The sequence below is a fragment of the Elgaria multicarinata genome, chromosome 11 (assembly GCF_023053635.1).
Source record: "Elgaria multicarinata webbii isolate HBS135686 ecotype San Diego chromosome 11, rElgMul1.1.pri, whole genome shotgun sequence".
Classification (NCBI taxonomy): Eukaryota; Metazoa; Chordata; class Lepidosauria; order Squamata; family Anguidae; genus Elgaria; species Elgaria multicarinata.
This window is the reverse complement of record NC_086181.1, coordinates 25,477,864-25,495,080: the sequence shown is the minus strand read 5'-3', so window position 1 is coordinate 25,495,080 and position 17,217 is coordinate 25,477,864. Positions and strand designations below refer to the sequence as shown.

At 43.4% G+C, this 17,217-nt stretch overlaps 1 protein-coding gene across 1 annotated transcript; it reads left to right on the top strand.

Moving 5' to 3' along the window:
- The first annotated feature begins 438 nt into the window (after positions 1-438).
- On the top strand, positions 439-13,305 carry PRSS27 (serine protease 27). Its single transcript, XM_063136805.1, has 6 exons — positions 439-496; positions 1,112-1,138; positions 3,177-3,342; positions 5,508-5,779; positions 8,774-8,943; positions 13,081-13,305. Exons 1-6 carry the CDS (start codon positions 439-441, stop codon positions 13,282-13,284), a joined length of 897 nt encoding a protein of 298 aa, XP_062992875.1. The 3' UTR covers positions 13,285-13,305.
- The last annotated feature ends 3,912 nt before the right edge of the window (positions 13,306-17,217 follow it).

Here is a 17,217-nt window from a genome sequence, read left to right as displayed (position 1 = left end):
GAATATCTATATGACAGGAGGAAACTTGCCCTAGGATTCAACTAAAGGAGTTCATCAATTTGATTCTGGTCAAATCTGTATTTGTTGATGTCTGCCTGACACTCAGTTTTATTAAGACATCCTCCTCCTGTAAAAATTTGATCCATCTGCAAGTTTGATACATGTACATGTTTACTCCTTTTGGGGGGATTGACAAAAAATCTGGCTATTTCCTTTTAGAGATCAAAGACATTCCCAGAGAGCCTTTATTTGAAGCATTCAGGTAAGTGGGGGACTGTCGGTGATCTCCTGATGGTCCATAGGATTGTCCATAGCTTCCTGTGATGTGTTGGGATGTCTTGGGGGCAGGGAAGCTTCTTGCCTTTTCCAAGGATGCTTCCTAATACAAAAGCATTACTCTGGGATAAATAATAAAAAAAGCTGCCACTTGAAGGTGCAATGTGGCTGAATGGAAGAATCTACACCTATAGCCCTTCACAATGGAAGAGGGCTGATTGTGAGTTTTCCCACTTCCGCGATCAGCACTCATGGGGCACACCTGAGCGAAGTTTCCTGCAATGACAGGAGTGTCGTTGTGGGAGCATGTGTGCCCCATTATGGCAGTTCCACATGTGTATCAGTAGAAGTGAGCGGGGCTAGGGAGATGGCTATAGGGTGCTGGATTTTTTAAAAAAAATATTGCTAACAGATGAGCACCAGCGCAGTTACACAGCATCACATATCCGCTCCTGTGCAGAGTTACGTTTGTTTAAAAAACCCACAATCTTGGCAGTGAAACACGCCAATACCCATGCACACACCCCTCACAGCTGATTGGCTGTTTGCTGTGCCAGGAACTCATGGCGAACAGCAATGACCTCATGGGGGGGGGGCACACTACAAACATTCTTGGAAAAGGGTGCAAGAGAGCCAGAAAAACCATGACAAAAGCAGTCAGAGATATTCCAGGAAAACTGAGAAGTGGAGCCGCAATCTCCATGGGAGTATGTGAATGTCATGTGGCCCATTAGTGATGCTTGTGATACAATCCTGCAATAAACGGCTGGTGTAGACTCCCCAGTGAAACACATTGGCTTTCTGGGTATCTTCTTATTTTTGTCATCTATTTCAGGTGTGCAAGAGAACCAGGCAACAAGAGGTGAGTGTATGTTTCATGCAAACCTAGCTTACTTTTCTTCCGTCTAGGGCTATCATCTGATTGTCATATTAGGTGAATATACTTCTTCCCCATGTTCTTTTTTCTTTTTCTGCAAGATATTTTGCTCCATTTCAAATGTCTCTTTCTCTTTTTATTATTGGACCAAAATGGCCCTGCCAATTTTGCGCCCCCTTTTGCAGGCCGTAATAGTGCATTCCAGCAATTGCAAGGTGAGTTTTTGATGGGAAGAACTCACCAGGGCTTCTCAGGGCTTCTTTCTACCAGTTGCCACCATTTTGAACCCCACAAAATGCTTCAGAACTGTGCTACTTTATAATGTGGCATCATTCCAGAGCATCCTGGTGAACTCAAAAAATGGCAGTCTCCACAGTGGGGAGCTGAGACAGTGGCAGTGAGGTTTGTTCCACTGCCTTTGAACTTTCCCCAAACTAGAAGTGGGAAAGTGGGAAGGCCATTTCAGCCCCTCTTTTGCAGTACATCCCCACCACTCCAACTTTGGCTGACAGTTCTCATTGGGGCCCGATTCCGATTCCACCTGGTAATTCTCAAACTGTGTGTTGAGGCACACAAGTCTGTGCCAATAAACAAATGAAATAACGCATGACCTTCTTTCACGGACTCCTTCAAAACAACCTTTATGCTGGGAGTGAGTAATGATTCCTGGTTTCTGCATTGGAGTACTCAATCATTCTTGACACAGAATTTCCCTGCCTGCAAAAGAGTTTGCTTTCTGCATCTCTGCTTGAGTCATGGCTCTAAGCTTGCCTTCATCTCTTTAGGGACAGTGATGATCACTGTGTGAGTGGCATGATAGCATCAATGTGCTATTAAAAAATAACAACTGAAGCATCAAGGCAATAAGTAGGTTTAGCCAAACCGATCTCCACTATATTCTTGTTTCTTTGCATGCAGCACTTTACTGAAAGCCTGCCCCGACTTTAGACTTGGTTTATGGATGCTTCATCTACACCTTAGCAGCTATGAGATAGGAGGGAATGCCAAGTCTCCCTTCCTCTCCAGATGCAGCCATAAACTGACCGACACAGATAAGCTGTACAAGACTTAACGTTTGGTCTGAATGGAACAATTAAATTTTCTATGTTTGGGGCAATAACATTGAATAATTTCTTATCCCACTGATGAAGACCCTTGTGGTCAAAACATGTATGGGACAGGTGGATGTGTGTAGCCTTCTATGTGATCAGTAGAAAAACATGATAGAGCTTCTTAGTTTTATTTTGGTATAATTTTATGCTATGTGTTAAATCATTTAATTTTTTAATTAAGTGTTTATTATTACTTTTTATGTTTAACAGTATGGATCAGGTCTTTCGTTAAATTTTATCTCAAAGCTTCATCCCACCTACCTGCTTCCTTCGGATTATCCCCGTAGCACTAAGCTTTTGCCGTTGTTGCTGTTTTTGCTACCGGGAGGCAGCGATCCTTTGCATACCAGTTTAAGGGGGGAAATGTAAAAAAAAAAAAACATTAAAAATCAACAGATCACCCAATTCAATTCAAATTTGGTATGCTTAAAGCTCTCCCTAATATCTATTAATGTGCCAATCTTGGTGTCTTTATCTGTAAAGCTTACACAGATGAAAGCATTTCTTTAAAATCCTGCTCCTGTGCCCCAGCAGCGGCTCGGAAGATACGCTCAGAAAGCAGGGGCTAAATAGGGCGAATTTTTTGGCTTTGATGCACAATTAAAGCAGGATGCATGGGAGTACTTCACAATGAAAACAGATTATAAGGTGGAAAACTTCTGAGTCCTTTGCATGCAATTCACAGTGATTGCACAGTATAACGGTGGTGTGACAAAGCTCTCAGTGTGCATAGTGGTAGCTCTTTTTAGACCTTGTATTGCACTAATTTTCTTAAGCCTGTTTTGTTTTGTGTATTGACTTTGGTTTAAGACATGACCTTCTTAATATTGTTGTTGGAATCCATAAGGCCTCAGCACTCCCCATCTTGAAACCCTGATTCAGTCGGAATGAACCTCTGCTCTTTTTTGCAGTCTGTGGACAGCCCCCTGTCAGCCTCAACCGAATTGTGAAGGGAAAAGATGCAGAGCCTGGAGAATTCCCTTGGCAGATCAGCTTGCAGCTGAACCAAAGGCATGTGTGTGGAGGGTCTCTCATCTCAGAGGACTGGGTGATAACTGCAGCACACTGCTTCTATCAGTGAGTACAGAGGGTGGGATGGGAAACCTGGGCGCCTGATGCCTCCAGACCTCACTGTCCTGGTTATTAGAAACTCTCTCTATATATAACTCTGTTAGGAGTTATATGTGACATATAGAAAGCAACTGAAGTACTTTGGCCACACAATGAGAATACAGGATACCCTGGAGAAGAGGCTGATGCTAGGGAAAGTGGAAGGCAAAAGGAAGAGGGGCTGACCAAGGGCAAGACGGATGGATGATATTCTGGAGGTGACAGACTTGACTTTGGGGGAGCTAGGGGTGGTGACAGCCGACAGAAAGCTCTGGCGTGGGCTGGTCCATGAAGTCACGAAGAGTCGGAAGCGACTGAATGAATAAACAACAAAGAAAGATAGCAGAGACAGAATATACTTGACCAGAGGATATATTTTAAACTGTTTCTTCATGTTGAGCTTGAAGAAAGTAGTAACAACAAATCATGAGAGACTACAAAACACAGTCTGTCCTTACCTTAATACAGACAACACGAACCAACCACACAGAAGAGAAATTAACTGCCTTTCTCAACTGCAATGGAACAGAGCAGAAAATCCCCTCCCACCCACGTTGTCTGTATTAAGGAAGATTGTGTTTTGTAGTCTCTCATTATTTGTTGATGTATTTGTTACTACTTTCTTCAATCTCAACATAAAGAAACAGTTTAATATATATCCCCTGGTCAAGTATATTCCTTTGCTGCTATCTTTCTATATGTCACATATAACTCCTAACAGAGTTATATATAGAGAGAGTATCTAATACTGGTCCCCCATTCTACAATAATGTTAGGCGTCATCATCATCATCTCAGGCAAGGAGCATCATTGATACCCACCATCCATTGGCTCAACGTTTGAATACCATTTTAAAAAAGGCATGTGAAATGCATTTTATAACACTGAGATATGACTTACTGCCATCATTTATCACCATCAGATAAGTCAGTTATTTTGCACACATTGATCTAATGATTATTAAGCACAGTATTTATTTGTTTAGATTTTTCCACTGCCATCCTTCAAACACACACACCATGACCAAGGCAGCTTATAAAATTGAAAATGCAATAAAAGAAATTGAAAACATACAAAAAACATTCCTTCGTCCCCACCACCGCCAGCAAAACCCATAGGAGTACGCACACACATGCAATGATATTTATGCCTATCATTTCTTGAATAGATACTGATCTTGATTTGTGTGTGTGTGAAAAAGCCCATTTCATGAAATTGATGCATGATTTGCAGCTGTGATTTATCACTGTCAGTTCAAAAGTAAATACATTTGCATGCATTTAGCTATTTTCTTTACTTTGAGATTTATACTCCATCTAAAAAGTGTGTGTGGGAGCTTAGAGCAGGTTACAAAATGTCAAAACACCAAAACAAATTAAAAATGTACAAGAAGTATAAAACACACACACACACACACACACACACACAGAGTCCATTGCATTCTTCACACCATTTATTCAAACACATCATTTCTTTAATAGGCAGTAATGTTGAAGATTTCCCTACTAACTAGGAAAAAACAACAGCAACAAGAAGAACACAAAGCTAGCCGTGCAGCTCAACAAATGAAAATAGATTCCATAAGTGGAACTTTAAATCTGATCCGACATGAGGCAGCTCCCTGTGTCCATATGTACTATTTCTTTTAGTGGTTGAATAGCTAGACAGCTCAGGCTCTTTCAAGAAAGACACTTGGGTCATAGAATCATACAATTGTGGAGTTGGATCATATTCTAGTCCAACCCTCTGCACTGTGCAGAAAAACCAATTAAACCATTCATGAGAGGTGGCTGTCCAGCCTCTTCTTAAAAAGCTTCAGAGATGGAGAACCCACAACCTCCATAGGTAGACTGTGCCAATGTGGTACAGATCTTATCATCAGGAACTTTTTCCTTAAAATTAATCTAATATTTATTTATTTATTTATTTATTGCATTTCTATACTTCCCAATAGCCGAAGCTCTCTGAGCGGTTTACAAAATTAAGACAATTCAAGTATAAAACAACAGTATAAAACCATAATATAAAATACAATATAAAAGCACAACCAAGATAAATATGTCTCCACTGCTACCCCCTCCCCAAAAATACCACTTCTCCACCCTGCTTCATTCTTTCTCTTATGTTTTCAGGTTCATGGATCTCTCCCAGTACCAGGTCCTCCTGGGGGTCACCCAGCTGTCCAATCCTGGCCCACTGGCATGTTGCCTGGGAGTTAAGAAGGTCATTGTCAACCCCACCTATGAGGGCCAGACCAGCAGTGGGGACATTGCTCTGGTGCAGCTGTCCAGGAGGGTCCATTATTCTGACCTGATCCTGCCCATTTGTCTGCCTGATGCCTCTGTGAAGTTCCCACCGGGGAAGGTGTGCTGGGTCACTGGCTGGGGGAACTTGCATCATTCAGGTATGTGGGGCAGGGAGGGGACTAGAGCATCGATCCAGAACCTCAGATCTAGGGCCAAATCCAGTCCCAATTTGGCCCTTTAAGATTCCCCAGAGCTCCTCCTTCCCCTGGGCTTATCTTCTTTCTCTTTCTTTCTTTCTTTCTTTCTTTCTTTCTTTCTTTCTGCATTTATTTATTTATTCATTCATTCATTTATTCATTTTGTACCCTGTGTCTACCAAAAATGGCACTTGAGGTGGCTTACCATCACAAATTAAAAGAACAATAAGCAAATACATTAAAATACAATTAAGAACAATTAAAAACAAGATATCATCATCAATCAGGCACCTCCTGAAACTATCTTAATTTCAGGATGCCTTCCTTGGCTGACCAGCCATGGTTTTATTGTTTCTTTTGTTTGTTCCTTTAAAAAAAAAAAAAATTAACACAGGGGTTTATTCTTTTCTCTTCCCTTTCTCTTCTTTCTTATCTTTTGTTGCTCACCGCTACAGAATCTGTCTATATGCGGAATGGTATATAAATCTGGTAAATAAATAAATGTGATAGTTTCCCTGCCTTTCTGCAGCTTTTCACCATTACAAAAATCGTTGAAATGCCCTTCTTAAGCCAAAGAGCTTTAAGCCAAAATGGGCTGCTATTTATTTATTTATTTAGGTATTTTTACCGCACTCCTTTTGTCTGGTCCCATCCTGCACTACAATATAACTTTTGGGCTGAAAGAAGTTGAGCACCTCAGGAATTCAGACAGATTTTGAGAGAGAGAGAGAGAGAGAGGCAAGTGTAAGGTGGTAGGAAATATCTGTCAGAGACAGTCAGATATGAAGGATTATGGGGTGGAGAAAGCCTTTTGTGTGGTATCATAGGCCTGTCTGTTTGTGACTGGGGAGGGAGGGGGTTGGATCCAAACTTAGAATGAGTAGACCCACTTAAATGAATGGAAATTAAGGGTTGTATCCAATGATAGTCTTCCTTAGAGTAGACTTATTAAAATAAATGGGCCTTAGGTTTGTCATGACTAATGTAAGTCCCATCCATTTTGATAGTTCTGTTCTAAGTGTGACTAACAACCCTAAGTTAATCATGACTAATTTAAGTCCCATTTATGTCAGCGGGTCTGTTCTAAGCATGTCTGGATCTAGCCCATATTATTTCACAAGATATTAAAAGCAAAGAAAGAAATGTAACCTATACTAGGTGCTTAAAACTGACACGATTCTATCCCAGGGGTCATAGGGTAGAGGATTTCCCTGTTCTCCCACACACAAGGAGACTTGAGCGCAGAGAAGGAGGTTTGCCCTCACAAACTTCCATGTTGCTGGCATGGAAAGTCCCACTGCCTTTGCCGTTCTGCCATGGCTGTTCAGTCAGTGATGACAGCAAAAGGTGTTCATGGTTGGTGTGGATTGAGGGAGGCCTTGGATCCAGGAGATCCAATCCCCTCTCATTCCAGGTGAAACATTCCCCAAACCAGTGGTGGTGGTGGTGGATGTATGCAAGCCCTGGAGATGTAAAATGGTGGGAAGGGGGGGAATATCCACCTCCAAAATAAAACAAAAGAACACCCACTGGGACCTTGGGTTGGGCCACTTCTCCACCTCGGAGTCTCCCTGTCCTGCCCCCATCATGACAGGGATGCCATGAACATTTCCTTCCAGATATGGGAGGTGCTGAAGTTCAAGCATGCCTGATTGTCTTAAGGCACAATTCTATGCATGTTTAGACAGAAAAATTGTAGGATTGTTTTCTGTCTAAACATGCATAGCATTGTGCCCTTATTCTGTGACTTGGAAATGAATTCTGGGGCCAGGAAGGAAAGATGAACCGCCCTATGAAGAAACTAATGACCAAGCCAGGATCTACACTACTGCTTTATAATGATTTATAACGGTATTGACAACTGTTGTGGCCAAGAACACATTCCATATACTGTTTTCAAACCACTTCCAAAGTGTTATATCCTGCTTGGGGTGGATCTGGTCCAAGTGAAGTGTTTACAGTAAAAGGGAGTCCAAAAACAAGGAAAGGCGATGAAGTGAAAAGACTGGGCGAAATATGTGTTGTTCTGGGGAAATGATGGGGATGGGAGGGGCTTAATGGAATGGGCAACCTGTGTAAGACTGGAGACCTAGGCCGTAGCTAGACCTAAGGTTTATCCCAGGATCATCCCGGGTTCATCCCTGCCTGAGCGCTGGATGCCCTGTGTGGCACTTAGGGCCTTGCTAGACCTAGAGTAGGGGCAAGGCCACGCTGCAGCTATTGCAGGCCGTCGCCCCTAGCTAGACGTAACACGCGACGGGGTAAAGGAAAGCCCCATCACGTCGGCCATTTTTTAAAAAATTAAAGGGCCATGTGTGCAGGAGCCCACCAACGAGAAGGTAAGGCTTTTTTTTTAAAAAAATAAACGGTTTCCCGCTCCCCCCTGCCACCGATTTCCCCCCAATGTCTAATGCCCCCTGCTCGCCAGTCTGCTCCCCCCCGCTCACCCGCTCGCTTGCCCCCTGCTCGCCCACTTGCTCGCCCACTTACTCACCCATCCGCTCCCCCCGCTCACTCGCCCGTCCACTCGCCCCCCTGGTCCCCATCTCTCTCCCCCCTCCGCGATTCCCTCACCCCCGGCCCAATGGGCACAGTGCTCGGCTTCTCCCAGCTACTTGTGCATAAGCCACATAGCCTGGAAAAGCTGCGGAAAGTGCTAGACTTTCCGCAGCCCTGGGCTCAGCCCAGGGCTATGGAAAAACCAGGCCAAAAGTGGATCCGGTTATCCCAGGTCAAGGGAGGGTTTAGCCCAGCCTGACCCTGGGATCCCCTGTGTGTCATCTGCACGCACAGGGGTGAGCCCAGGTTTCAGCCTGGGCTAAACCCTCATCTAGCAATGGCCTGAGATGAACAGGTTTGACCCCAGAACCATCCTGGGATAAACCTTAGGTCTAGCTACGACCCTAGAGGTTGGGTTTTGGAAAGAAGTGCTTCAGTGGTTTGTTGTCATTGCAGTCAACCTTCCCTCCCCACAAACCCTCCAGAAGGTGAAGGTGCCCATCATTGACACAAAGACATGCAGTAAGCTCTACCGCACCAACATGGGTGATGGATTGGACCCACAGGCGATCAAGGACGATATGGTCTGTGCTGGCTACGCAGAGGGCAGGAAGGATGCCTGCAAGGTGAGAGTGCGTTCAGGGCCAGCATCAAAGGGCAGGCATGGTTGGGCACCAGCTGAGTGCTTGCCCCACAGCAGGGAACGGCTGACAAGAGCCCCCTGGAGCTGCTCCTCGTCCTCAAGAGGCTTGTTTACCTGCCTCTTGCTCTGGCTCAGATAACAACGGTGGTGAGAAGGTGGAGCAGCAGATGCCACGGCCTACTTGCTGGTTGTCTCTTTGCTTGTCAAGCAAGCAAGTGTTGGCAATGAGGAGAAAGGGGAGGAGGAGGAACAACAGCAGCTGGAGACAATGGTGATGAGAAGGAGGAGGCCGCCTTGCCCGAGGGGGCGTCAAAAACCTGGATCTGGTAATAAGTGCATGTAATTCCATGTACATCCTTCCTCAACGGCAGCGTGTCATGAGTTGGCTTCTGACAGAAACAGCTCACTCCCACTTTGGGCAAGCAGTGGCAAATACCGTTCAAGAGAACGAGAAGGAGCTGAGCCAGAAGGAGAACCCTCTAGCAGTGTTTCTGTCTCTGTCTACCAAACATGTAAGAAGAAAGAAATTTGTGAAAAAAGTGCCTTTCTGCCTTCAAAGCCCAAGAATAGGTTGAGAAGCTGGGGAAGCACATTCTCGCAAGAACTAGATTTGAAAGTAAGGATATTGAGCATTTTGTTACAGTTCTCCCCACACACACACACACCACCACCACTTTTTTTAAAAAAAGAATTTATCAACATTTGCACATTTTCTCAGTAATGGAATGGAAACCATTCTAGATATTTTGAGCTTCATCACACCCGCGTTATACTGTGCATTCACTGTGAATTACATGCAAAGGACTCAGACATTTTCGACTTTATAATCTGCTTTTATTGTGAAGTACTCCCATGCATCCTGCTGTGATTGTGCTGCTTCCCTAAAAGAAGTGCCAAAAATAGAATCGCGGCAAGAGCGACTCTTCTTACTCCCCCACAATCCCAAGGCTAATTTTAACATACTTCCTTGTCCTTCTCTGAGTGGCCACTGGGGGCGCAGAAGGATGATTTTTAAACTTCAGGTCAAACAAATGCTTACATCTGCGTAAGTTTTAAAGATAAAGACATCAAAATCGGCACAGTAATAGATATTAAGGAGGGCTTTCAGCATACCAAATTTGAACCAGATTGGGTCATCTGTTGATTTTTTTTAATGATTTTTTTACATTTCCCCCCTTAAACCCTTTTCCTGGTATGCAAAGGATCATAGGAGCACCACCGCCTGGGGTGTGATTTAACTAACTAACAAAGACAGCTTTATGCTATGGGGATAATTTGAGGGAAATAAGTACATGGGGTGAAGCTCTTTGTCCCAAAAAAGAAAGCAAATGTAGGGGACAGCTAAACTGAAGATTTATCCATCCTTCCCCAGGGCTTTGAGTGTCTGCATTTGAATCCCCATGTATTTAAACCTGTTAGTGCTGGATCAGTGCCACCACCTCTTTTTTTCTGACAGGCTCCTCATCTTAAACTGCTAATTGGCAGGGGGTAAAAAATGGTCCTCCCCATGGTAATAGCTCTATACATTGTTATTTGTCCAGTGCAGATGGGTCAGGATTTCATTTCAGTTTTGTTTTGTTTTTTAAATAAGAATATAGCAAAATTCATCATGTTTGGGCTGGAAAGAAGCTAAGATTTTTTTAAAAAAAAATGAATGCAGGAGAAACCAAAATTGACAGGCTCCTCCATCCCTACTTGAAACCAAGGCTTCATCTACACCAACCATCTGTCAGGCATGCTTTAGGGTGGATTCCTGCATTGAGCAGGGGGTTGGACTCTATGGCCTTATAGGCCCCTTCCAACTCTACTTTTCTTTGATTCTATGATTCTATGATTGCACTATAAAAGGGAAAGGAAAGGAACCTCTCGTGCAAGCACTGAGTCATTACTGACTCTTGGAGGGACGCCAGCTTTCGCTGACGTTTTCTTAGCAGGCCTTATAGCGGGGTGGTTTGCCGTTGCCTTCCCCAGCCGTTATTACCTTTCCCCCAGCTAACTGGGTACTCATTTTACCGACCTCGGGAGGATGGAAGGCTGAGTCGACCTGAGCCAGCTGCCTGAGACCCAGCTTCCGCTGGGATCGAACTCAAGCCATGGGGAGAGTTTCAGCTGCAGAAACTGCTGCTTTACCACTAAAAGGCTGAAGCCACACTGCTGCTTTATAGCAATATTGAAGTGCACTGACAACTGTTGGAGCCCATTGACACATACCATATACTGGTTTCATACTGCTATATCCTGCTTGGTGTGGCTCCTGCCTTTTATATACTGCTTTCATAGTGCAATATCCTGCTTAGTGTAGATGAGGCCCAAGAATGCTCACTCTTAACATCCCTTTTCTTCACTCTAATCCAGCTTTCTCCAACCAGATGCCCTCCAAATGAGTTGGACTGTAACTCCCATCATACCCTTTAGTGATATTGGCTAGGGATGGTGGGAGTCATAGAGCTTCATCCCACATACTTGCTTCCCTATATTATCCCCTACAGCGTTAAGCTGTCAGCATTGTTGTTGTTGTTGTTGCTAAATCACACCCCAGGCGACAGCGCTCCTAAGATCCTTTGCAAAGGGTTTAAGGGGGAAAATGTAAAAAAATAGTAAAAAATCAACGGATGACCCAATCCGATTCAAATGTGGTATGCTTAAAGCTCTCCTTAATATCTATTACTGTGCCAATTTTGATGTCTTTATCTTTAAAGATTACGCAGATGTAAGTATTTGTTTAATTTTTCTTTAAACATATCAAATCCTGCTCCTGCGCCCCAGTGGCTGCTCGGAAAACAAAAAATGATTTGCTTGAAAACTAGTATCAAAATAGGGTGGGTCTTTTCTCTTTATAGCACAGTTAAAGCAGGATGCATGGGAGTACTTCACAATAAAAGCAGATTATAAACTGGAAAACTTCAGAGTCCTTTGCACACAATTCTCAGTGATTGCACAGTATAACGCTGGTGTGATAAAGCTCATAGTCCAAGACATCTTGTGGGCACCAGGTTGAGAAAGCCTGCTTTAATCAGATATAGTGTCTATTCTGGTCCACAAAGCAGGAAAAGTTCTCATCAGTCCATCTGCATTTAAAAGCGACAATATCATTCTAAATGGGATGCTATGCCCATCTTTCATACAAGCTGAGGCCATCCGATGAGTCAGAATTAATACTTGGATTCACCATTCAGCACACAATGTTGAGTTTCCAGCTTTCTCTCTGATAAACTACACCTGCTCTTGAAGAAAATAGATCACCTGATTTGTTTAGCGATGTCAGAGAAATCCATCATGGAAGTGTATGAGTTCATTTTTCTTAAAATTGACCAGTGGATTCCACAGTGAATTGGCTTTTTCCAAATTGCATAGATTATGTGGACTAGTTTTGTGTGTGGTTTGTGTTTACTTTCTGGATTTTTTTTAAAAAATATTACATTTATATCCCTGCCTTTTTTTTCCTCCAAGTATCCCAAGGCAGCATACATGATCTTCCTGCTCCTCTCTATTTATCCTCACAACCACAACAACCCTGTGAGGTAGGTTGGGCTGAGAGTCTGTGACTGGCCCAAAGTGACCCAGTGGGATTCCATGGCTGAGTGGAGAATTGAAGCCAGATCTCCCAACACTCTAGCTACTATACCACACTGGCTCTCAATTTTTACTCAAATGTTATAGTAGAAACATATGTAAAATGGAAGAGTGAGAGAAAACCACCATCCGAAAATGCACATTTCTCCATGGGCTAAAGCATTGGGGTGGATTGGTGGGTTGTGAATTTGCACAAGTTCAAATTTGCACAAATTCAGAAAATTGGAAAAGACCCAATGCCATCAGGGAGCAGATGACGGAACGAAAAGCACTTGACAGTCAACGAAATGCAAATGGAACAGGGGGGGGGATCTACACTATTGCTTTTTAAGCGCTTTAAAGCACTTTGAAAACGTTTTGAAACCTGTATATGCAGTGTGTCCCGGGCCCCAACAGTTGTCAAAACTGTTACAAAGCGCTTTAAAGTGCTTTAAAGCAGTAGTGTAGATCCCCCCCAGATCTTACAAAATCCGCACATCCCACTTGTGATGTCAACCCCACCGTGCATTTCCTCCATTGCTCATTTCTGTCTCCTCGATTCTCACAGGGCGATTCTGGAGGTCCCATGGTGTGTCTGGTTGGACGTTCATGGGTCTTGGCTGGCATCGTCAGCTGGGGTGAAGGATGTGCCATTGAGAACCGGCCTGGAGTCTATAGCCGACTCACATACTACGAAAGCTGGATCCACAGCTGTATCCCAGATATCCAATTTATCAAAGATCCAAGTGTCCATGAATCATGGGAATGCTGACAGGACACCAAATGCCAAAAGCAGCCTCGGCTTCACTTGGCTGGCCATGCCTGCTCCCTTGCTGCCACCATTTTGATGATCTCAGTGTGCATGCTGATTCTCATATAACCAATGGACACAGTGAGAAAATCTTTTCCTAACATCCAAGTTAAGGAACACAAAGGGATCATCAACTTCCTCTCTGACTCTGAAGTTGTTCGGTACCACCCCCACCCCGCTCCAGGAAGCTTCAGCATTCATTTTACCAAACAGCCTGGCTTTTATCTCCTTTTTTTTCTATTTATTGTTGGAATTTTTTATTAGAATAGTTTCTATCTCTTATATGAGAGACATTTCAAGAACGTATATAGAAGACAAGCCAACTAATTAAAGCTCTTTCCGGGGGTTGGGGATAGCCATATTAGCCTATTGCAGCAAGAACAACAAACAGTCTTGTGGCATCTGAAAGACTAACACAATTATTCTGGCATAAACTTTCATGGACTATGATCATGAAGTGTTGAGAATGTCAGTTATATATACAGTGCATACGTAGAGAATTAGGGAGATGTGTAAACAGTGAGATCGGAAAGAAATTAAATTCAGTATTGACAGTAGCCATTCACTAAGCAGCAGCCTGGCACTCAATAAAACAATTTACACATGTAATGTGAGAAAAATCCTTTATCCCAATTCAAGCCACTGGCAATAGAATTGAACCTTTTGAGCCTCTTTGGCTCTAATCTCCCTTTCAAGTTTCTGTGCTCCACAGGATGTTCTGTGTTCTCCACAGAACACAGAATGTTCTGTGAGGCTGAAAGTGTTTTCCCACCGATTTTTGAACATCACCATTTCTGGTTTCACATTTTTAGCCATTTATTCTTTTCCATAAAGACTGGCCGCTTTTCCCATTGCTGGGAAATGATGACATATATCACATTAGAAGAAGAGCAGTGATATGAACTAGGGTGAACATATTAAAAGGAGGACAGGGCTCCTGTATCTTTAACAGTTGTATTGAAAAGGGAATTTCAGCAGGTGTTATTTGTATATATGGAGAACCTGGTGAAATTTCCTCTTCATTACACCAGTTAAAGCTGCAGGTGTCCTGCCTCCTTTTAAATCTGGTCACTCTAGTATAGTTCCTGCAGTTTTAACTGTTGTGATGAAGAGGGAATTTCACCAGGTTCTCCATATATACAAATGACACCTGCTGAAACTCCCTTTTCTATGCAACTCTTAAAGATACAGGAGCCCTGTCTTCCTTTTCATATGGTCACCCTATATGAACTCCTTATGGTGTCAATTACATTGTTAAGTCCTATAAGTGTGTCGCCTGAGACAGAACTCACATCTAGTTTTGTTGCAGGGTCTATCTTTCAAACTCCAAGGATATACTTAAATTGGGTAGCAAAGAGGAATATATGTGTGTGTGTGTGTGTGTATGTGTGTGTGTGTGTGTGTGTGTGTGTGTGTGTGAAAATGGGGATACTGTTGCTGCTCATTTCTTACTCAGCAATTCCAAACTTGTCAACTTTCCAAATGCAAGATATGTTCTGATGTTCTAGAATTGTCAAAATGTTCTCTCTTTCACACGCACATGTGCCAAAATACCACAATTAGGTGTGACTCCATGAAGACTGGATTTAAAATTTGGAAGTTCTAAAGATTTCATCCTCAGGTCTCTATCTTTATTTCAAGTAGACATATCCTATACATTTTAAGCTAGAGATTGAAAGAATTAGTTAATTGTTGGTATTTTTTTGGGGGGGGGGGAATCATACATATTTGGAGAGGGGTGAGGAGGGAGTCCAAACAAATTTGTAACCTCCATTTTCACCCCCACCAGGTGATTGAAAAAATAATCTTGAATACTTTATTGACACATGTGGTTTGTCTAGGTCAGTGGTGTGCACAGATTTCAGGGATATGCATTTGGCCAGATCATTTCACTGGGGAATATTAATTCATCTTCAGCAAGTAAAAATAATAATATATAGCCAGGTCCTGGGATTAATTTTATGAATGACTCAATTCCCCACCACTGTCCTATAGTACGTTACACTATGTCGTGCAGCCTCCCCCAACCTGGTGCCCACCAGATATGTTGCACAATTACTCCCATCACCCCATCCAGTGTGACTAGTGACCATGGTGGCTGGCAATGATGGGAGTTATTTATTTTATTTATTTATTTATTTATTTATTTATTTATTATATTTTTATACCGCCCAATAGCCGAACCTCTCTGGGCGGTTCACAAAAATTAAAACCACAATAAAACAACCAACAGGTTGAAAGCACAATTACAAAATACAGTACAAAAAGCACAACCAGGATAAAACCACGCAGCAAAATTGATATAAGAGTAAAATACAGAGTTAAAACAGTAAGATTTAAATTTAAGTTAAAATTAAGTGTTAAAATATTGAGAGAATAAAAAGGTCTTCAGCTGGCGATGAAAGCAGTACAGTGTAGGCGCCAGGCGGACCTCTCTGGGGAGCTCATTCCACAACCGGGGTGCCACAGCGGAGAAAGCCCTCCTTCTAGTAGCCACCTGCCTCACTTCCTTTGGCAGGGGCTCACGGAGAAGGGCCCCTGTAGATGATCTTAAGGTCCGGGCAGGTACATATGGGAGGAGGCGTTCCTTCAAATAACCTGGCCCTAAACCGTTTAGGGCTTTAAATGTCAATACCAGCACTTTGAATCGGGCCCGGACCTGGACTGGCAGCCAATGAAGCTGGAAAAGGACTGGCGTAATGTGATCTCGCCAGCCAGTCCCTGTTAGTAAACGGGCTGCCCTGTTTTATACCAGCTGAAGCTTCAGGTCCGTTTTCAAAGGCAGCCCCACGTATAACGCATTGCAGTAATCCAAACGAGAGGTTATCAGAGCATGGATCACTGTAGCTAGGCTATCTCTGTCCAGATAAGGGCGTTGTAGTCTAACATATCTGGAGAGCAGATGCTGGGGGAGGCTGCTATAGCAGTAATGCTGGTTCCTTAGTTGCAATGAAGAGAATGGGGCTCAACTCACCCAGAACATAATTAATAAATAAAAATTGTGCTAGGCGGGATCAAAAGAAGCTAGTGTTTCCTCCTAATGCACATCTGTGACATGCCAAACAGGCACTTGTCAAATATGCTCTAGTTTTGAAGCTCTAGACAGTCAGACAAACCAACATCCCCTCTTAGGCCACTATGGGTAACATCCAACATAGGACCTTAGTTACAGTAGAACCATTGAAATGAATGGGACTTCAACTAATCATGATTTAATGTAATTCCATTCATTTCAATGGGTCTACTCTATGTAGAACTTATGTTGGATACCCCCCCCCCATAGTGGAAGGGCCATTGATCAGCAGTAGAACACATGATTGGACACAATCCCTGGCAACGCCAGAGAAGTCTGGGGAAGACTTCTAGCTAAGACTTTGGAGAACTGTGGCCAGTCAACGTAGACACTACTGAGCTGGGAGATGTCTAAACACTCAGAAAGCACAGCTGCGTGTCAGTTGTGGTGCAGCGTCGATTATACATTGCCCCTGCAATTGTGCACCTACCCCGGAGCTTTCCGCCGAAGCTGTGGAGAGAAAAAAGTTGGGAACTTTCCCTGACTTCTTTCTCCAAAGCGAGGCGAGGACACACAAGATGGCATCAAGACAGCCCCTTCTCCATGTCAAGAGAGGGAAAGTGCAGGGTTTGAGAGGGAGGCAGTGCCAACCCGGCACTATGAAGACATCCTCCTAGATATGGGGCAGTGATTATGGTCCTTAGGACCCAAATGTTGCTGGTGGGGCAATCACACACACAAATACATACTCATACATACACATACACTCATACACGTGTGCACACACACACCTCAATCAAAATTGCAGAGGTGGGGGAGGTTAAATCCTTTGTCCATCCAAGAAATCCTGCTTGGAGTGGCTGCGGGTGCAGGAGGACCTT